The sequence below is a fragment of the Nicotiana sylvestris genome, chromosome 8, assembly GCF_000393655.2.
Source record: "Nicotiana sylvestris chromosome 8, ASM39365v2, whole genome shotgun sequence".
NCBI classification, from domain to species: Eukaryota; Viridiplantae; Streptophyta; class Magnoliopsida; order Solanales; family Solanaceae; genus Nicotiana; species Nicotiana sylvestris.
Genome location: NC_091064.1, coordinates 136,763,677 through 136,785,747, shown reverse-complemented (window position 1 = coordinate 136,785,747; position 22,071 = coordinate 136,763,677). Strand labels below are relative to the sequence as shown.

Here is a 22,071-nt window from a genome sequence, read left to right as displayed (position 1 = left end):
AGATATTAATTATGAAGCAGGATACAAAATTATTGTTCAAATCTCGTAGCGGACAATCTATTTTTTATATATATATTTGTAGTAGCATAACCCTTAATTTTAGTAATTGTATTTCGTTTCGCTGTCAATATTAAAGAATACTAAACATGTCATATTGTGATCTGTCTTGTTTGAGCACATTAGATAATATTATTTTAACAAAATTTTTACTATCACTTTCTTTTTATTTTAAAGTCAAATATGTCTTATTTATCACATCATTTTTGTGCATTTTTTTTGTTCTTTTCTTATAGTTATTGTATTATTGTAATATTTAATTTTATTATACTATCATATAATTTTTTATTAGCTTAATAATTAAAATGTCTTGCTTATTATCCTTTAATAGTCTTTAATAAATATAAATGTTTTATTCTTGAAATCTAGTATATTTTTATGCTTGTAACCTCTTATTCGAAATTTTTTAATCATTTAAATTTATAAGTAATATTTAAAATATATCTTAATAATTAATTTTTTTATTTTTAAATTAATTTAAAGTATAAATATCCTCACACTACCTTTATTTTTTCTACATTCTCTTCCCTAGTACAATATTTTAGTTAGTTTTTATATTAATGTTTCGCCTATAACCAAAATAATATCATATTTTATTTTAAATTGTAACTTTGAGTTAAGTTATTTGATTATTATGTTCCAAATGTATTGAGTTCTCTTATAATTATTTTTGTATTAGATGTAGTTAAATTTTCTTTCTTTTTTAGCTTCAAGATACAAATTTAATTTAATTTTTATTAGTAAAATTACCTATATTAGAATTTTATTTTGTATTTTTAAAATTTTATTTTAATCATAAACAAATATTTTTTAATTATTTTAAACACATTATATCTGAATATTGTAGCAATATTTTCATTGTCATATTATTTATTTATGTAAATTTTCTTTCTTTTTTATTTTAATACACAAATTAATTTTTAATTTTTAATTTTTATTAGTAAAATTACCTATATAGAAATTTATTTTTATTTCTAATTTTTTTATATTTTTTTATTTTATTTTTCGTAAATAAGACTTCAATTTTGTGGTATTATCCATAGTTTGAGTATTCTCGTCATAGTTTTAAGAACTTTCTAATCTCAAATTCAAATAGTCTTTCCCTTTCATTTTGAATAGTAAATTTTTAATAATTTAACATAATTTTGCTATTTTTTAATCTGATATACAATCTTATTATGTTTTATGTGGCTTTTCATTAATTTGTAACTTTTTTTAGTATCATTATCAACTACTATTCTTTAATATAATATAGATAAACATATAATTTCTTAATCATAAAATAAATATTCATTTTGATTTAAAATATTGCTTGAAAATTTTAAATTTTTATAATATTTTTAAGTATTGTATATTTACTTTATTTTATTTTCTAAAATTATAATTTATAAATATCCTCGCATTATCTCTAATTGATTTTTATTATTCAATATTTTAAGTTTTTGATTTTGTATATTAGACTTGAGTTACATGGACTTACCCATATTATGACTTTTCTTATCACAATATAAAAGACTTTTTTATCTCAAATTTAAATTAGTTTTACCCTTTTTCTCTATGATAAAAATCTGAATTTTTATTTTTTCTCTAGGGGTCAATGCTTGCTTGATGAGGAAGAGGAGGTTCTTCAGAAGCTGGTCTACCCTAGCATTGGCATGTTAAGCTAAGAGACCAAGCCTCGAAATCGCTGGCAGTGTAGCATAAGGCTGAGCAATGGTGGACTGAGAGGTGGGATGTGCAGTGGAAGTGGATGCAACTGGAGCCTAAGGAGACATCAGAGTCTGGGAATCTGAGGGCTCTACATCAGCAGGAACCTGAGTTTGAACCTCTGGGGGAGCAATATCTATTGCATCATTAATGCGCGTGATATCAATATCCTTCAGCGCCTTCCCTGTCTTGTCAGTGTGTGGCATGGTAGGGACTTTCACAGCCTTACAGAAGGCTGTGATCAAGCAAGGGAATGGAAGTGACGTGGCTGTCTATTTTTCCTGGATCCCTATCTCTCGGAAGATAAAATCACTCACATCAATATTGATTCCCGCCATAATGCATGCAATAAGAAGAGCTTTCTCAATGCTTATGTCAGTCTCGTTTCTGGACGGTATCAATCGAGAGGTGACAAAGCTAAGCCAAAATTTGCCCTCTCATGTGAGATCCTCCTTGAATATTTTGTGCAGCGGGTTGATCCAAGCAGGGGTCCCCTTGGCTATCACACAAGCTATCCAGCTACACTCATTATCCCGGTTTGCCTATTTGGTGGCATACTCAACTGTGCCCGGGCTACAGTCAGGGAAGTAAAACTAATTGATGGTCTCACTGTTGCAGAACATGCTCTTCCCCCAAACCAATACAGTGTCACGTAAAACCCTGTTGCGCTTGTGGTGAGCAGTCCTGGAGGCTCCATACGAGGCATAAAACTCACGGACACGTGTCTCATTATAGTCATCAGGAAGCTCAGTGAAGCACTCCCATTTTCTTGCTTTGATGTTCTCCCATATGTGGGGGTAATACTCTTGTAACCCGTTCAAACTCAATTGTTTTTTCATTTTGTTAGCCCTTCTCTATATAGCTCCCTGGACCCTTCGACCCCAAACCTGAGATAGAAGTCATCTCCTCTTTTCCTTCTTGCCTCATCTTGGAGGTCAACTGAGGGCAAGGTCTCCTCCTCATCAGACTGGGAGGGAAGTGTAATAGTAGGGCCCGGTCGTGGACGTTTTGCTTGTTGTGTTTGACGACTGGAGGAGGCCCTTTTTTGGGCAGAGGCTGTATGTTTCTTGGGAGCCATCTCTGCATAGAAATGAAATGTGATCAACATGGTAGGCAACACTAGAAAGAAATACCATAAATTGCAAGTATGCGACAGGTTATGTGGTCGCATAACCAATATGTGAACCGCAAACCTGTCGCAAACTCTCTGCCTACTAAAATGATCTAAGTATGCGATGGATTATGCGATCACATATCCATTATGCGGTTCGCATAACCATCGCATACTCTAATGCTTAGAAAACATAATCACAAAATGCGATCACAAAATCCACCGCAAAGTTGGATATGCGATATTGGCTACAAACAACATGTTACAAAACTAGTGAAATTGTCTCAGCATGCAGTGACTTTGCGGTCCGCATATTAAATATGCAATCGCAAAGGCGCCGCATTTTGTCATCTTCTTCAGCCATCTAAGGTTCATTTTTGTGGCAACAATGCGAACCGCAGATCGATTATGCGGTCCATAGAAGTCATCGTTCTTAACTTTTTGACTTCAACCTTCAACAATGGCGAACCTAGTTTCACTACCCATCATCTCGAACATACTACCTAACAAAGAACCCCCCCCCCCACACATTATGAACAAATATGCATCTACAAAAAGGGAAAAGAAAGCAGGAAACAAAAAAAAAATTTGAAACTAACATTTACAAGGATGAAATTGGGAAAGGAAAGACATACCGGTGATGGATTAATGAGCACACTTGGGAGATTAGTTCACAAGTGTTGCCTTACGTTATTGATTCACTGTCCTTTTTGCCTTCTCTCGTTTCCCCCTTTTTTTTCTTTGTTTTGTTTCTGATAAAAAAATTTCTTTTGTTTTGAACGTGTATGAAATGCTGAAGAGATGTGAGGGACTTACCTGGGAGGTATGCGATGGGTAAGTCATCGCATAACACATTATGCGACCGTATAAGTGTTACGCGGTAGATTCAATTTTGAGTTGGTTGAGGGCCAAAATGCGGTGCACTATGAGATCACATAATGGAAATGCGGTCCGCAAAGTGCACCTCTTTGCCGCATTCTGACCACCAATTTTTGCCAAACACACTGTCTGGGTTTGCGACCACAATACGGTCCGCATAGTTGAAATACGACCGCATATGTGTAGCAAACTTCCCATGGTGACTATTTTTCCCTTGCACATGCAATCCTACCCAGTGTTATGATCTTTTGAATCCCTTGCACTCTAACACATACTTTAAATTGCTCGATTAAATCTATCTAACAAAAATTAAAATTTTCAAGGACAAAAAGGGTGTTACCACACATGGGTTGCCTCCCATGAAGCGCTTGATTTAACGTCGCGGCACGACGAAGTTGGAGTTTCTTTGGATTCACACGTTGGTCAGGCGTAGACCATCTTTAAGAGACAACTGCTCCACCAAGTGTTTTTCTCCATCTGTGCCCAAGTAATGCTTAACTCGCTGGCCATTTACTTTGAAGGTTCGGAGCCCATCCTCCGAGTCTAGTTCCACATCTCCAAAAGGAGAGGCATTGACCACCTTGAATGGACCAGACCATTTTGATTTGAGCTTGTCCGGAAACAATTTGATCCTTGAGTTAAAGAGCAAGAACAAGTCACCCAACTTGAACTCCCGTTTCAAGATCTTTTTGTCGTGGACGAACTTTATCCTTTCTTTATACACAACTGAACTTTCATATGCATAGAAACAGAATTCCTCCATTTCATTGAGTTGTGTTAGCCTCAAATTCGCAGCTTCAGCCCAGTCCAAGTTCAACCTTTTTAATGCCCACATGGCTTTGTGCTCCAGTTCTACCGGTAGATGACAAGCCTTGCCGAAGACTAACCGATAAGGGGAGGTGCCAATAGGAGTTTTGTATGCCGTGCGGTATGCCCACAATGCATCATCTAGCTTCCTTGACCAATCGGTCCTGTTAGCATTAACGGTCTTTGCTAGAATGCTCTTTATCTCCCGGTTGGAAACTTCAACTTGACCACTTGATTAGGGATGATAAGGTGTGGCCACCTTATGCTTGACGCCATATTTCTCTAGTAGCCCCGTGAAAACCTTGTTACAGAAATGAGACCCACCATCACTAAGAATGGCTCTAGGAGTTCCAAACCGAGTGAATATGTTTTTCTTTAAAAATGTGGTCACACTGATTGCCTCGTTGTTTGGTAAGGCAATTGCTTCAACCCATTTGGACACATAGTCCACAGCTAACAAAATATATTTCATCCAACAAGAGCTTACAAAGGGACCCATAAAATCAATTCCCCATACGTCGAAGATTTCTATCTCCTTCACAAAGTGCATTGGCATATCATGCCTCTTGGAGATTGATCCTTGCCTTTGGAATTGGTCACAAGCCTTGACCATTTGATTGACATCATGATAAATCAATGGCCAATAATAACCACATTCAAGCACCTTAGCTACCATTCTATTTCCCCCATGGTGACCCCCAACCGGTGAGTCGTCGCATGCCTTTAGAATTGGCATAATCTGCTCTTCTGGCACACACCTTCTGATGATGTTGTTAGCGCACACCCGGAATAAGAATGGTTCTTCCCAATAGCATTGCCGACAATCTCTCAAAAACTTCTTCTTTTGATAGGATTCCAATCCATCCGAAATAACGTCACTAACCAAGTAGTTAGCAATATCAGCATACCAAGGAGTAAAAGTGCTAGATGGTGCCAATATGTGCTCATCCGGGAATGCATCGTTGATTTCAAGATCTCCCTTTGGTCTCCCTGCATCTTCAAGCCTTGATAAATGATCCACTACTTGATTTTGCGTTCCTTTTCGATCCTTGACCTCAAAGTCAAATTCTTGCAACAACAAGACCCACCAAATCAACCTAGGCTTTGCATCCTTCTTTTCTATGAGATAGTGAAGAGCAGCATGATCTGTGTACACTATCAACTTGGATCCCAATAAATAAGCCCAGAATTTCTCAAAGGCATAGACAATGGCAAGAAGTTCTTGCTCGGTCATCGTGTAATTCATTTGCGCTCCATTAAGTGTCTTGCTTGCATAATAGACCGGGTGAAGAACCTTGTTATGACGTTGGCCAAGCATTGCTCCAATAGCTATACCACTGGCATCACACATGAGCTCGAAAGAAAGATACCAATCGGGTATGACAATAATAGGTGTCGTGGTGAGCTTTTGCTTTAATTCCTTAAAGGCTTTGAGGCATTTCTTGTCAAAAACAAATTTTGCATCTTTCTCAAGGAGTTTGCACATAGGATTTGCAATCTTGGAAAAATCCTTGATGAACCGCCTATAGAACCCGATATGCCCCAAGAAACTTCGGACACCTTTAACGGAAGTAGGTGGAGGAAGCTTGGAAATGATCTCGATCTTTGCCCGGTCAACCTCTATGCCATGTTTTGAAATTTTATGCCCCAATACAATGCCTTCATCCACCATGAAATGACATTTCTCCTAGTTGAGCACAAGGTTGGTCTCCTCACATCTCTTAAGAACTTGTCTAAAATTATTGAGACAATGCTCAAAAGAGTCACCTACTGTCACGACCCAAACTGGAGGGCCATGACTAGCACCCGACCATACTTGCCGAGCACCAACGTACATTTTATCTAACCTTTTTTTATTATCTTTTAGGGTTGACGAGATCAATATAAATGGTAGACATGGATCATGGACAACCAACAATAAAATATGATGGCATGAACATACATAGCAGGGGATGACCAGACAATCAAGAAACTACATATAAGGTACGAGCTACCACGCTACCATGAAAGACTATACAACAAAAACCAGCCGACAAGGCATACCAAACTATACATGAGTCGACACTTGTCTATGAGCCTCTAAATGAACATAAGTGCTGCAACATAGCCGGAACAGGGCCCCGACATACCCATAATGTCTATAACAAAAATGCATACCAAGACCATGGCAAGTCCGGATAAGGGATCTCGCCAATCACTGCTGAACTGGACAACCTACTATGGTGGGGGAGCTGCACCTGCCTATCTATTAGGGCCTGCAGCACGACATGCAGCGTCCACAAACAAAAGGACGTCAGTACGAATAAAGTACTGAGTATGTAAGACAGGGAACCATAAATACGAACATTAATGTAAGCAGGGATAGAGAATATACAACCTGGAACATCTGAGTACCTCTGAGGGCTACTGACATGAAATGCATGATACATATGTATGTATACATAAACTTTTAAAACATACTCCTCTGTGGGCATCATCATCATCATATCGTACCCAACTATAATAGGCTCGGTAAAAACGTACCCGACCGTCATAAGGCTCGGTAGAATCGTACCCGGCCACGTGGAGCTCGGTAAAACCCAACTGATCAGTGGTTGCACAATATGTGCCGTACCCGGCCGACTATAGTGCGGTTCGGTAGAGTAAAATAGATACATATACATAATGCATGCTCGACTCATGGAATCACACTAAACCTTTTGGAGTGACGTAAGGTCGGTATCCTCTGTACATGTTATTAGGACCAACTCTTCATTACGAACCTTATAAGAATCAGGAAGTACCAACAACATTGATAACATAAGAATAAGAGAAGCAACATTAACATCAATCGTTCCATAAGAGGGAAAGCAATGTAAGTACTGCTAGCTTCTAAGAGTAGAGTATCTTTGGAAGCTCGTTCATTACATTATGTACAATCGGAGTCGTGCAAAAGAAGAAAAGGGATAGCCTCACATACCTTGTATATACTTCCCCAATCACAAGCTATGCAATTGTCACAACTCCTTAGTCTACAATAAGAGAAACGATACTATCGTTATCATTTAAGCGTCATAACTATTATGTATCGACCACAACCTATTTTACGTTGAAACGGACAGCACCTCCCCTATATATATGACTTCACACCATTCAAAACAATCACCAAACAGCCCAAACAACATCAATAATAAACATATTGAGCCTCCCAAAACAGTCCACGCACAACCTAATTACATCATACATACGACGGCCACCGTAGTCGTGTCAAACGACCCGGAAATGTTACGAATAACTATCAGCCCACAACCCTACATATATATGGTATTTCTACACACCCTTCCACCTCCAAAACTCCACAAAATAGTAGTAAAACACGCAGCCCAATAGCAACACAAAACAGTCCACAAAACAGTCCGCTACAAGTGAATAACTCGAACTCACGGCTTCCGATCACCATCCCGTGAGTTCTTACATGTATAGAACGAATTACCATGAATTAACAGTAGAGAAAAATGTATGAAAGATGTCATTCACTTACCTTACTTGTTGGATAACTCAGCCCTTCCCTTGGTTCTTCAAACTCTAGGTTTTACCTTCAAATTGAACTTGAAAGAGAGGGAAAATCGATTAGGGTTTGTGTGGGATTTTTGGGAAGGAGTTGCAGGGGTTAACTTTGGTTTTGAGGGTCTGAAATATGGATGAAATAACTGAGTTTATAACCCCTTAAAAGTCCCCTCTTGTCCGACTTAGGTCTTTTAATTTTGTCCTATCATTTTGGCAAGTAGGTGATGCACCTACTTGTCATCTACCAATCTGCGCAGACTTGCGAAAATATGAATATCTCTATACTCCAAGATCGTATTGATAAACAGTTTAATGAGTTGGAAACTAGACTCATAGATCTTTAATTTGGTGGGTGGATCACCCGGTAATTCCTTGTAAATTAGGAGAAAATCTTAGAAATATTTAACCTAATGTTTAAGTAAAATTATGAACCTAAGTTGCGACAACGTTTGTCGACTTTTGTTTCATAACTCGTTTGACTTCAAGACTTATGATACAGATATTATATGATTCAAATACCTTAATACATGACCTATTGAGTGTATTAAGAACCTCTTGGTTTACCTGAAAATACGAGTTACAACATCCTTGATTCATTTAACTTCTAATACTTGTTAATCACCCTTATACACCCTTGCATCACTTTAGACCAATAGGATTAACTTTTTATCATCTCAAAGGTAATTCCTTCTTGGATTTATGTTAACTAATATATGGCATGAACTAATGCGTGTGGATATGGGTTGTAACACCTACCATCGAAAAGTCATCCATGAAAACCTCTAGAAAATCCTCCACCATGTCTTAGAAGATGGATATCATGCATCTTTGAAAAGTAGCCGGAGCGTTGCACAAACCAAACAACATCCGACTAAAGGCAAAAGTTCCATAAGGGCAAGTGAATGTTGTCTTCTCTTGATCCTCCAATGCTATGTTGATTTGGTTGTAACCGGAATATCCATCAAGAAAGCAATAGAATGACTTTCCCGCCAGCCGATCAAGCATTTGATCAATAAAAGGCATAGGGAAATGGTCTTTGCATGTGTCACTGTTGAGCATTCGATAATCCATACACACCCGCCATCTAGTCACCGTTCTTATTGGTATGAGCTCATTTTTATCATTTTCAGTCACGATCATGCCTCCCTTTTTCGGCACACATTGCACCGGGCTCACCAAAGAACTATCGGCAATGGGGTAGACTACCCCGACATCCAACCACTTGATGATTTCTTTCTTTACCACCTCTTGCATGGATGGGTTAAACCATCTTTGGTGCTCCACACTTGGTTTAGTCTCATTCTCCAATTAGATCTTGTGTTCACAAATTCTGGCGGGAATCCCTCGGATGTCCGCAATTGTCCATCCAATAGCTTGCCTATGCTCCTTCAAGACTTCCAACAATTGTTCTACCTGCACATCATTCAACAAAGAAGAAATTATTACTGGTAAAGTATCATTTGAGCCAAGAAATTTATACCTCAAGTGTGGTGGAAGTGGTTTGAGCTCTAGTTGTGGTGGCTCAATAATAGAAGGCTTTGCGGGAGGAGTGACTCTATTCTCCAAATCAAGAGAGAGCTTCGTCAGAGCATATGTGTAGTACCCAAGCCCCTACAATGCATTGACTGATTCCATATAGCCTTGCATATCTTCACCATCAAAGTTCACCAAAATAGCCGCCAACGCCTCACCAAGGCATTGTTCATCCATCTTCATTTCAACCGCATATTCCACCTCACCAACAACATCAATCACCCAGATGCTTTCATATTCATATGATAGTTTCATACCCTTGATTTCTTGGAATGTGACCTCTTCATCATTCACCCGGAATTTGATCTCATTCTGTTCTGAATCGATTAGTGCTCTTCCGGTGGCTAGGAATGGTCTCCCCAAAATTATAGGGATCTTTTTGTCAACCGCACAATCAAGTATTATGAAATCGGCGGGTAAATGAAACTTTCCCACTTTTACAAGCACATCATCAACAATTCACCGGTCTCTTTATGGAACGATCGGCCATTGCAATCTCATACTTGAAGGTCTTGCCATACCTAACCCTGCTTGCTTGTAAATGGAAAGAGGCATTAGGTTGATGCTAGCCTCGTTATCACAAAGGGCTATTGCAAAATCATGTGCCCCAATAATACAAGGAATGACGAAAGCTCCCGGGTCTTCTTTCTGTTGAACGGTGGATGTTGCAATGATGGAACTAACCCGGTGAGTCACATTCACCACTTCATTTTTGGTGGTTCTCTTCTTGGTAACCAAGTCTTTCAAATATTTAGCAAAACCCGGCATCTCTTGAAATGCTTCCACAAATGGAGTATTCGCCGATAATTTCTTGAGAATGTCATAGAACTTTTAGAGTTTGCTATCATCAACCTTCTTGGCAAGTCTTTGAGGGAATAGAGGAGGAGGTCTAGGAATAGGTGGTAGAGTTTTTGGTGTCTCTTTTACCTTTTCCTTTACCTCTTCCCGGTTTTCTTCTTGTACTTTCAATTCTTCCGGAACCTTTTCAACTTCAACAATACTTGGCTCTTCAACCTCAACCTCTTGTTCGGACTCGTCAACTTCAACCACTTGTTCACTCTCTCCTTGTAGTACCTTCCCACTCCGAGTAGTAATTGCCATGGCATGAGAAGTTGGACCACCCCCACTACCCTTTGGGTTCGCAATTGTGTCACTTAGAAGTGTCCCTCTTTGCTTCGGATTTTGCTCCCTAGAGAGGTCTCTCATTTGCATCTCTAATTTTTGAATGGATGCGGTATGAGAGCCAACAAACTCGGTCATATTCCTCATAGAAGTGTCAGACTTCTCTTGATTTTGCAATACCCGTTCAAGTATACTTTCCAACTTGGAATCACTTGAGGAACCTTGATTTGAATATTGACCCTTTGGAGGAACATACGAGTTTGAACTCCGATTTGAGAAGTTGTTGTTGTTATTCCAATTCCATGATTTGAGCCACCTTGGTCATTTCGCCACTGTTGGTTGCCTTGCCCTTGTGGGTGAGGCCTCCATTGATTTTGTTGTCCTTGACCTTGGTATTGTTGCCTTTGATAACCTCCTTGAGAGTTGTTGACATAGTTTGACTCCTCAAAGTCTTCATTTTATATAGGTTGCACATCCTCAATCACATTTACCTTCTTCGTTTGGCTTTCGGTGAACATCTTTGTCAATACATTGACATTTGTGGCAATCCCTGCAATCACTTGATCTCTCTCTTGATTTTCCTTGATCATGGTGGTCAAGGAAGGATAACCATATGCAATTCCACCTGTGGTGTCTTCTGAGTGCCTTGCTTGGTTATGCTTTGCCATTTTGTCAAGTATTTGTGTGACTCTTGCGAATGATTTGTCCATGAATGATCAATCAACTGCATTTTTGGCTATAGATTGGTTCATAAGATCCAAACCCATGTAGAATTTTTTCAACAAGATAGAATCTAGTAAACCATGGTTGGGAGACCTCACCAAATATAACTTGAATCGATCCTATGCCTCATGTAGATGCTCTCCCGGTACTTGCTTGAAAAAGAAGATTTTATACGGAGTTCAGACTTCTTACTTTACGGGAACTATTTAGCTAAGAATGCTCGGACAAGTTCGGGCCAAGAATGAATGGAGTTTGGTGGAATATTTTGAAGTCACTTCCTTGCATCCCCTGCTAGTGAGTACTTGAACACCCTCAACCTTAGGGCATCATCAGAGATATTTGTTTACCGTGAAAATAGTGACAGTAATTAAATTTGTAAATGGGATTCTAAAAATACGTGATCTATTCCCGAGCTAGTTGTTAGAGCAGTTGATGCTAGTAATAAGGAGTTTAATGACGACATGCAAGCTAAAACAAGATAGTGATCGAACCGAGGGGCCTGCAACCTGGGAATAGGTTTGGTCGATGGGGGACCTCAGAGTCAAGCTCGAGCTATCGGGGATAGTCGGGGATGGGATAACAGTTGAGGATATAATTAAACAAGGCTCTTCCCGACCAATACTAAGCAATACAATAAAGAACTAGTAAGAGAGCAATGAATATTAAGGTGACTTTGGGCTAGTGAGAACGAACAAGTTAGAAAGAAAAGAGAGAGAGAGAGAGAGAGAGAGATATTATTGCATTTGTGGAGAATGGTTGGAGATCTTCCTTTATAGGGTGTTAGCGACTCCCCTCTTATAGAAAGGGGGAAGTCCCAACTTCGTACAAGATACGTTGCGTGACAAAAGAAATAGGATGGGACAATCGACTAACTTTGCGATGTACGCGTGGGCTGATGTCGAGCCGCTAGAATAGACCTGATCGACTCTAGGTGTATTCCTTGGGAGATCCCTGCGTTCATCGGGGATTTAGTTGACATTATCCTTGGCAGGATACTGGACGATCTTGAGGGGCGTGACTGGCTCGAGATCCCAAGCTTCTGGGATCACCCTTCGAGGTATTCAATCGAGGAGAAATTGGCCTCCCAGATTTCACCGTGCACAGATAGTCTCCGTATTTTTTAGAGGGAAGTGATAAGAAATGACGGTGACACCCCACTTCTCGATCTCCCATAACGATGTCGCACTGATGGTGAAGTCCCCCTTTTACAAGTGTCGAGGTGCCTTACCTTTCTACTTCTATGGGATTACCCAAAACGTCGCGATTCTTCGATCTTTGTGCTATCAATTTAGCTTCTATGAACGCATTGATTGCGCCTGCTGTTACGCCTTTTGAGGGCGGAGATGGCGCCGTCGGTTACGTTGCACTCATTATAAATGAGACTTTTCGTGGTTGGCTTTTTATCCAAATTTCCTTTGACACCCATTTTTTTATCCTTTACTGCTATCTTGAATTTCTACCATCTCGCCATGTTTAAAGCTTGTATCCTCTAAATATTGCGCCATATGTACCGCGGCCCAATCCTCGATCCTCTTTTGATTGTGCAAAGTTGTGCCGCTGTGATGCTATTGTTGTTGCTGTTGTTGTCATTGGATCGGGGTGATGAGGTAGAGGACCGACATCCTCCAACCCCGGGGATGCTTTGGATTATGCACCGCTGCTCAAGAGGGAGCTTAGATTATACACCGCTGCTCACCCTACTCCCTTGGCTCGACGTGTTACACACCTTTTGGATTCCAGGAGGGTGCGTCGGCGGTCTCTGCCGGCTGTTGCCTTCTAGGCCGAGGACATGTCTCAAGAAGTGGCTTCAAAACGGAAGTACTGGCGGAGTTCATACTAGCCAAATTTTTCACCCAGCCACTTCTCGTGTTCTTCCGGCTTCTCCTTTGTCATTTTTCTCTTCTCCCTTACCTTCCTTTTCCATACCCTCCCTTTTGAAGATGCCATTCTGGGAGGATTGGGATGTGGTCCCCAATGGGATCGGACTTGGAAGATATTGTCTTTGAGGTCATATGCCTGAGAGGATAATGACGGAGACACAGCATGAATAGGCTATATCCTTATGCTCCTGCTGTATGCATATCACTTGTACTTCTTCACTTTTTCGTAAGGATCCTCTGTGGGATTTTGTAATCATATGTAACGTAACTATATGTAAGGACCCCTCGAGGATCGTTGTAAGAGAACACTTGCATAAATACAAAGATATTTTCTTGATTTCTTCCTATGACACTTGCTGTATTTGTTTATATTTTTGGAAGCTTCGAGTGCATGATGCTGTTTCGTCGCCTATGATATTGGCTTTGAGTATTTTCGCCAGCCTTTGGTTGATAAAACGGCCTCGTGTGGGGTCTTTTGTGATTTCTTGAACTGGACCCGAATTAGGCCAATAACCTTGGGCCGCTGGGACCCTTTCCCTGCTTGAAAGCGAGGATAACATCTTTGGGCCTCATAATGGCCTATGAGAAGAGGCTTTCCTGAGGACTCGCGGTCTCGGGATGCCGGTGACTTCCTGGAAGAAATCTCTGAATGGAGGCCTGGATGTGCTTCGGGCCGCCCTAGTCATTACCCAGAATCTGTTTTGCACGGGCGTTTGTTAGGGATGTCCATTTCTTCATAAATTAGCCTTCTTTGGCGGAGGCCTCTTGAGGCTGTACACCAATTTGGTGAAGGCATTATTAGTCTACTAGGGCACTGTCTTGCTATGGCGGAGGTATTCAGGGTTGAGCATTACCTCGAGACTGGAGGCAGTGCTGATGGTTGGTGCCTTTGATTGGTGTTGACTCGTTCCGACCTTTTTCGTATGCAGTCGTAAGGTTGCTTTCGCTTCCCAGGGGTCCTCGGGGTTCGTTGATTTTATGGTGTTGGTGGGTCATGCCCTTAGCAGCTACTTATTTGGGGCACGACAAAGACCTGGCATGACAATAGATGAGATGTGTGATTCATAATCATGAAGGAGCTTTTATCGGGGCAAGATGGGCCCGTGCTTTTAAGGAGAGTGCATCATTCGATCCTGGTGTTTCCGGAGTCCTTAGTTCCGGAGCGGCGGTTCCTTTGGGCCAACAAGGGTTGGTCCACCAGGAGGGTGTTCGGTCAACGAGTAGGTTTGCTGGCTTCACTTCGTGGTAGGTTTCAGCATGATTCCTCCGTATCTCGGGTCTTTGAGCTGTTCCGTCAAAGGGCTATACTTCAGGGGGATATGGACGAGGGCAGGCCCCTTAGGCTTTTTGGCGAGGGGAAAAAGGGTCGAGTTGGTGCACTGGCAATTCGGGACATATCGGAGCTCGCTTTAGAGAAACCTTTTGGTGAGGCAAGAGTCTTCTTGTGATAAGTGTTTTGCCTTTTCGACCTTAGGGGCGGAGCTGATCGAGTTAGAAGTACCTGAAGTACTAAAATGCACGCTTCGAGCTTCGATCTGAGTGGATATATTTGTAAAGTTGTAGCTTGATTTCTCAAAAGTCCAAATTGGGAACAATCGATGCCTAGACTGGCATAGTACTAAGCTGGACCGAGGATGATGAAAGAGTGGCAACTTGTCGCCGATGATCGAGCCGGGTCGGAGCGAGCCTTCAAGGGATGCGTTTGTCGTAGATCTTCAGGACAGGTGCTTGAAGAGACCCATGCTAGGGGTTTCGTCCTTCTAGAAGGATTTGTTTGAGCAAATGTAGTCGCACGTGATGCCCGGTTTGTTTATTGCCGATGCCACGAAGAACGAGGCTGGGGCCGATAGGCCATAACATTTTACGGGTGGAGCGTAGATTTTGCCACTTTGTATTTTGCTGTTTATAGAGCACACTTGTAGATGGAGAGCGCACCTTTCGCGCATATATATATAAAATGAGAGAAATCTTGAAGTTTTACCTCGTCTTTATCTCTTTCCGTATTTCCTTTGATCCGACGGGCTGGTTTTTGTGTTTTGGCGGGATCCTCATGGGTATGGAACTGATCGGGTAGGCCCGGGAGCTTTCAAGCGCGATCCTTAATGCGAGCAGGTGTTAGGGCCTCTATGTTTTGCCAGTTGTTTTAGGCTCAGTCTCTGAGTCAGGCCTTTATTTGAGCTTGCTTGTGCTTCGGTCTTCTGTGCCCGTGTGGGCGGATGGTGATTGTTCTCCTTTCTTTCCCTTAAGTATTTCGCTGCTTAAGCCATTCTGGGTCCAGTCTCCGAGTCGCGTTGCGATTTGAGTTTTAACTGACCATAAGTTCTTTCCTGCCTGCGTGGGCGGTCGACGATGGCTATTTGTGTTCTGGGTTGAAGTGACCTCACAGACGATTCTTCCGGGTCGAAGTGAACTTCGATGAAGACAGTGGATTTTTTATGTCGTGCCTTTAGGCATGTTGGAATTTGCTTATTTTGGGTCCAGTCTCCGAGTCACGTTGCGACTCGAGTTCCAATTGACCCTTAAGCTCTTTCTTACCTGCATGGGCGGATGATGGTGACCACTTGTTTTTCGGGTCGAAGTGACCTCATAGGCGCGTGGCTCGAAGGCTCACTTGGCTGGTGACAGTGGTTTTATTTATGCCGTGCGTTCAGGCATGTTGCAGTTTACTTACTTCGGGTCTAGTCTCTGAGCCGCGTTGCGACTCGAGCTTCAATTGACCCTTAAGCTCTTTCCTGCCTGCATGGGCGGATGATGGTGGCCTTCATTTCTCGCCCTCGGGCGTCCGTTGTTTCAACTTTTTTTCGGGTCCAGTCTCCGAGTCACGTTGCGATTCGAGCTTTCATTGACCCTTAAGTATTTTCGATTTTCAGATTAGTGATAGTGCCTCTTACGCTATTTTGATCGTGGAGACCTTTTAATATGTGGCCCGTAGGCTTGCATAGTTAACTATTTTGGATTCGGTATCTGAATCGGGTTACGATTCGAGCTCATTTTAATCCTCAAGTGGTCAATTTTCAAGCTGGCGACAATGGTTCTTATGCTGTTTTGGTTGTAGAGACCTTTTAATATGTGGCCCGGAGGCTTGCTTAGCTGGAGACAATGGCTCTTACACTGTTTTTGCCCGTGGGCGTTTTGTAGGCTTTGTTTTTTGCTTGTTAAGGTTTTTTTGAGAGATTTTTGCTTGAACCGTCATCGGTTCTGGAAGAACCTCGATTTCAAGTCGTTATTGGCGATGTTTCAAGCACCTCGGAATGTTCATAGCTTGTAGGCTGAGTAGGTCGAAGCCTTGTGATTTGGAGCTGACATGGTCGAAGCTCGTTTTTGCCTATTGAGGGAAGCCTGTTTTAACCGATTCTTTCCGAAGTATATTCGAAGTAGTGGCCTGCGATTTTTGTTTAGCGACAGTCAGGCATCCCTGAGTCGCATTAGTTTTGCTTTATCAGCCATTTTGACCGTAGTCATATGTATTTGGCCGGAGCCATTTTTGATCTCGAGTGATAGTTCAGGCATCTACACCGAGGGTATGCCCTTTCGGGACTCTTACAAATGCGACGTATAGCCTAACATTGTGGATTTTAATACCTGTTGAGGTCTTACAGTTTGTCATGCCTGTTGAGGTCTTACAGTTTGTCATGCTTGTTGAGGTCTTATAGTTTTTATAATGTATAATAGATCTTGTTACGCCGAGTCTGCCCGCTAGGGGTTTTACAGTTTCTGGTTTTCCAGTGCATGGCGATTGGCGATGAATGACAGTCTCCGAGTCATCGAATTTGTTTAAGCATGAAGACCGCTTTTCGTGAGCTCAGAGTTGCTTTGTAGGGGCTTTATGAGCTCGGAGTTCCGACCCTGGGGTTGTGCGAGTGCTGAATTGCTGATGCTAAGTCTCCGAGCGTTTCAGTATGCGTTTGGCAAAGGGGTCCTTGCCGAGAACATACTGTGATTTCCCTATTCGGAGAATGGGGTGCTGGAAGACATCCTTCGATCCACTGTCGTAATATATCTTGTTGTATTTTGTTGACTTATATCGGGTCAAAGCCGATCGCTTGGTAGTTTGTCCTGCATGATTTTTTTTTTGTGATTTCAAAGCCTCGATCCAGAGGCCGTTGGAGTGTTTGAACTGCTGGCACCCGTTCCCGAGTTTTTTGGGGCGTTTCCGATGAAAGGATTTGTTACCTTACACTGAGAAGGAGTTCCCTCCCCCCTTTTTTTTCACAAAAGATATTTTTTGATTGATCGATACAATAGTACATGTTTTTGCTGATGGGGCCTGACTATATCAGCCATTTGCTCCGATACATCATTTTCCTACAGGAAACCTCAGTTGGCATTTTTCAAAACTCCTACGAGCGGGCAGCTTTCCGGGGGAAATGCCCCTCGCCTATTCAAAAGTCAGCCGTAGGGATAGTCTTGAATATTTTTTGCGGAGTTCCCCCTCAAGCGGCTTGCAGACATTGCCTCGTTAAAAACCTTACCGGTAAAAACCCTTCTTCTAGGATAAAAACTCGGTCGAAGGAAAATAGTGAAACGGGTGCGCCTTTAGGGCCTCGAGGTCTTGCAATAGCACTAACGTCCCGGCAGCTCTGATTGGATTCGTGCCCGAAGCCTAATTCTGAATTTGAAATAATAAAATAAAAATAATTGTCGTACCTTGAAACGAGATATGCCGGTGATGCCTTGGGATTGGTCTATTATTACTGCCCGGGGGCGGAGATGCAGCGTGGATCTTTACTCTGTTTTGTCAAGTTCGATCAAGGGCGAGACTTGGTTTGCTCGTTGTTTCATTCGGGGGTGGAGGCGTGAGCGTTGTGTCATGCCGTGTATAGCGAACATTTCACTTGCCGCATGTTGATATCCGTAGACGGTTTTGATCCCGTCCTTTATCGGGAATTTTATCACCTGGTAGAGGGTGGATGGTACTACTCTCATGCAGTGTATCCAAGGCCGCCCAAATAAGGCTTTATACCTCATATCTCCCTCAATGACATGGAATTTGGTGTCTTGGGTTATGCCGGCCACGGTAACCGGAAGGAAAATTTGTCCTTTCGTTGTTTCACTTGCCATGTTAAATCCATTGAGGACCCGAGTGGCGGGCACGATTTGCCCGAGCAGCCCGAGCTGTTCTATCACCTTCGACCTGATGATATTGGCCGAGCTACCTAGATCCACGAGTACATGTTTTATCTAAAGAGAATTTACAAGAAAGGAGATTACCAGGGCGTCGTTGTGGGGTTGAGATAGGGCCTCAGTTTCCTCTTCGCTGAACGTGAGGTTGTCTTCGAGGATATATCCCCGAGTCCATTTTTCCCTGGTAATGGATATTTTGGTTCTTCTCATTACGAGTTCCTGCGGGGCATCGACGCCCCCCATGATCATATGGATGACGTGTTGTGGATCGTTTGCCTCGTTTTTCTTGGTTTCCTCCCTCACTCGAAATTGATTTTTGGCCCGATCCCTGAGAAATTCTGGAAGGTGCCCTTTGTTGAGCAGTCGAGCCACTTCCTCCCGTAGCTGATGGCAATCCTTGGTCCTATGACCGTGCATGTTGTGGAACTCACACACTAAGTTGTAATTTCTCTGCGAAGGGTCTGACTGTATTGGTTTGGGCCACTTGGCGTCTCTAATCTTGCTAATAGCGAATACGATTTCTGAAACATCGATGCAGAAGTTGTATTCCGATAAGTGGGGCGCATTCGTTGGTGCTATGTTTCGATCGAACCTGGTTCTGTTGATGAGCCCTCAAGGGTTCTGTCCTCGATCTATCCTTCGATCGTTGCGAGGTAGGTTGTGCCTTGAGGCGTTCTTTCTGTCTTCGATGTACGGATGGTACCTTTCTTTGTTTGTTTCGACTCTTTTAATAGGAGTCTATTTGGGTACACTAAACCCGAAGGGGCTCCCAGTTGGTTTTCCTCGGCGCTGATCTTTGACTGATACCGGTTTTGGACGTCCGACCAGGTCACGGCCAGATATTCAATCAAGTTCTACTTCAGCTGTTTTGAGGCCACCGAGCTTCGTTTATTCCGGCCTTGGGTGAAGGCCTGTACTGCCCAGTCGTCGGAGATAGGTAGCAGCTCCATCTGTTCCATCTGGAAGCGGGACTTGAATTCCCGCAACATCTCATTCTCTCTTTACTTGAATTTGAAAATGTTAGACTTCCTCATTGCTACCTTGATGGCTCCCACGTGTGCTTTTACGAAGGAGTCTGCTAACATAGCGAATGAATCTATGGAGTTGGGAGCCAAGTTGTGATACCACATCATGGCCCCCTTCGAAAGCGTCTCTCCGAATTTTTTTATCAATACGGGCTCGATCTCGTCATTCTTTATATCGTTGCCTTTTACTGTGCAGGTATAGGTAGTAATGTGTTCATTGGGGTCGGTGGTACCGTTGTACTTAGGAAGTTTCGGCATTCTGAATTTTTTAGGAATGTGCTTTGGGGTCGCTACCTCAGGGAATGGCCTCTGTATGAACTTCTTCTAATCCAAACCTTTTAGGATCGGGGGTGCTCCCGGGATCTGATCCACCCTAGAGTTGTAGGTCTCGACCTTTTTATCGTTGGCTGCAATCATTTTCTCACCTGATTAGATCCTTTTGGTGAGGTCCTTGAGCATCTTCACTATGGCGGGGTCAGCCACTGACCCGTTATTGCTTGACCTTTCGGGTACTTGCTCGGTGGGGGAGCTGTCTCTGGTGCTGCTGCGCTGGGAGTTCTCAGATGACTTTGCAACTGAGCAATGGTCAGTTGTTGTTCCTGCAACATTTCAAAGATAAACATGAAGACTCACTTCCTATTCTTCTTGGGCCGGGGTTTTTTGAGCTTCCTGTAGGTCGTTGTGCCATACGCTCCTGTCGGTGTGAGAAGTTTCGTTGACTTGTTGTGCGTCCTATGAGTCCGCATCCGCCAGAATCTGTTCGGGCGCGTTATCGGGATTTTGTAGTAGTGCTCCGGCGACCGGGATAGCTACACCATTTTCCCCGTGATTTTTGAGGTTGTCGTTCTCGAGTCCGTTTACCGAGCTGGACATTTTGACCTGAAATCAAAGGATCTTGGACAATAAAAGGTGTGAAATATAATGTGCGTTTGTGCAATGAAACTAGTAAGAAAATAATCACTATTATTTTTAGCCCCACAGTGGGCGCCAAACAATTTACCATGAAAATGGTAACAACAATTAAATTTGTAAATGGGATTCTAAAAATACGTGATCTATTCCCGAGCTAGTTGTTAGAGCAGTTGATGCTAGTAATAAGGAGTTTAATGATGAAATGCAAGCTAAAACGAGATAATGATCGAACCGAGGGGCCTGCTGCTCGGGTATAGGTCTGGTCGATGGGGGACCTCGGGGTCAATGTCAGGGTCGAGCTCGAGCTATCGAGGATAGTCAGGGATGAGATAACAGTTGAGGATATAATTTAACAAGGCTATTCACGGCCAATACTAAGCAATACGATGAAGAACTAGTAAGAGAGCAATGAAGATTAAGAGAGCAATGAATATTAAGGTAAGAGAGCGATGGAGAACTAGTAAGAGAGCAATGAATATTAAGGTGACTTCGGGCCAGTGAGAACGAACAAGTTAGAAAGAAAAGAGAGAGAGAGAGAGAGAGATATTATTGCATTTGTGGAGAATGGTTGGATCTTTGCCTTTATAGGGTGTTAACGACTCCCCTTTTATAGAAAGAGGGAAGTCCCAACTCCGTACAAGATACGTTGCGTGATAAAATAAATAGGATGGGACAACCGACTAACTTTGCAATGTACGTGTGGGCTGATGTCGAGCCGCTTGAATAGACCTGATCGACCCCGGGTGTATTCCTTGAGAGATCCCTGTGTTCATCGGGGCTTTAGTCGACATTATCCTTGGCAGGATACCGGACGATCTTGAGGGGCGTGATTGGCTCGAGATCCCGGGCTTCTGGGATCACCGTTCGAGGTATTCAATCGAGGAGAAATCGGCCTCCCAGATTTCACCGTGCACAACATTGTTCTGCTTGTGCATTGCACACACACCCAAGAAGTTTCTAAGATATTGTGTCGGATCATCATCAGTGGAATTTCTGAAAATTCCCTCCGCTTTGAGCATAAGGATTAAACCATGTTCCACCTTGAAAGTTGCAACACCAACAACCGGAGGTACAATAGCATTTGTATCCTTGATGTACTCATCTATGTCCACAAAAGGATTTTCTTCCATTTCTTCCTCCATTTCTTCCTCCATTTCTTCTTCATATTCGGCCATGTTTTCCTATCAACACCAAGCAAAACAAGCAAAGTGTGATGGAATAGAATAAGACGTAAAGTAAAGCACACACTAATTAGTAATTTCAAAATCATATTCCCCGACAACGGCGCCAAAATTTGATATGCTCAAATTACACTTTAATTAAATAGTGTAAGGCAGTCGGTGTCAAATATAATAACCCAACAAGGTTGGGGTCGAATCCCACAGGGAATAGGCGTGAAAATGTTACTCAAGTTGTGTGTTACTTGACTTAAGTCGTAATTCTATTCGGTTAATTATAACAAGAGTATGATATGATTTTGGTTTGAGGAAATAACTAATTGTAATGTTGAGAATGTAAATAATTTGATTAAGGAAACCAAGGTTGTGTCCCCTTCAATGAGGTGTAATGCTATCGGTGTTAATATTATATATTTCTAATGGAAGGTTCTTTAGATATGCAAATAATTTCTAAATGACTACCCAAT

General features: G+C 42.1%; 2 protein-coding genes across 2 annotated transcripts; both read right to left on the bottom strand.

The window, feature by feature from the left end:
• Positions 1-4,166: 4,166 nt before the first annotated feature.
• Positions 4,167-4,589, bottom strand: LOC104219437 (uncharacterized). The gene has a single exon (XM_009770125.1). The coding sequence runs from the start codon at positions 4,587-4,589 to the stop codon at positions 4,167-4,169; it is 423 nt and encodes a 140-aa protein (XP_009768427.1).
• A 5,129-nt stretch (positions 4,590-9,718) lies between these two features.
• LOC138875714 (uncharacterized) lies at positions 9,719-10,408 on the bottom strand. Its single transcript, XM_070154577.1, has 2 exons — positions 10,162-10,408; positions 9,719-10,074 (listed from the first exon to the last, which is right to left on the bottom strand). Exons 1-2 carry the CDS (start codon positions 10,406-10,408, stop codon positions 9,719-9,721), a joined length of 603 nt encoding a protein of 200 aa, XP_070010678.1.
• Positions 10,409-22,071: the final 11,663 nt, after the last annotated feature.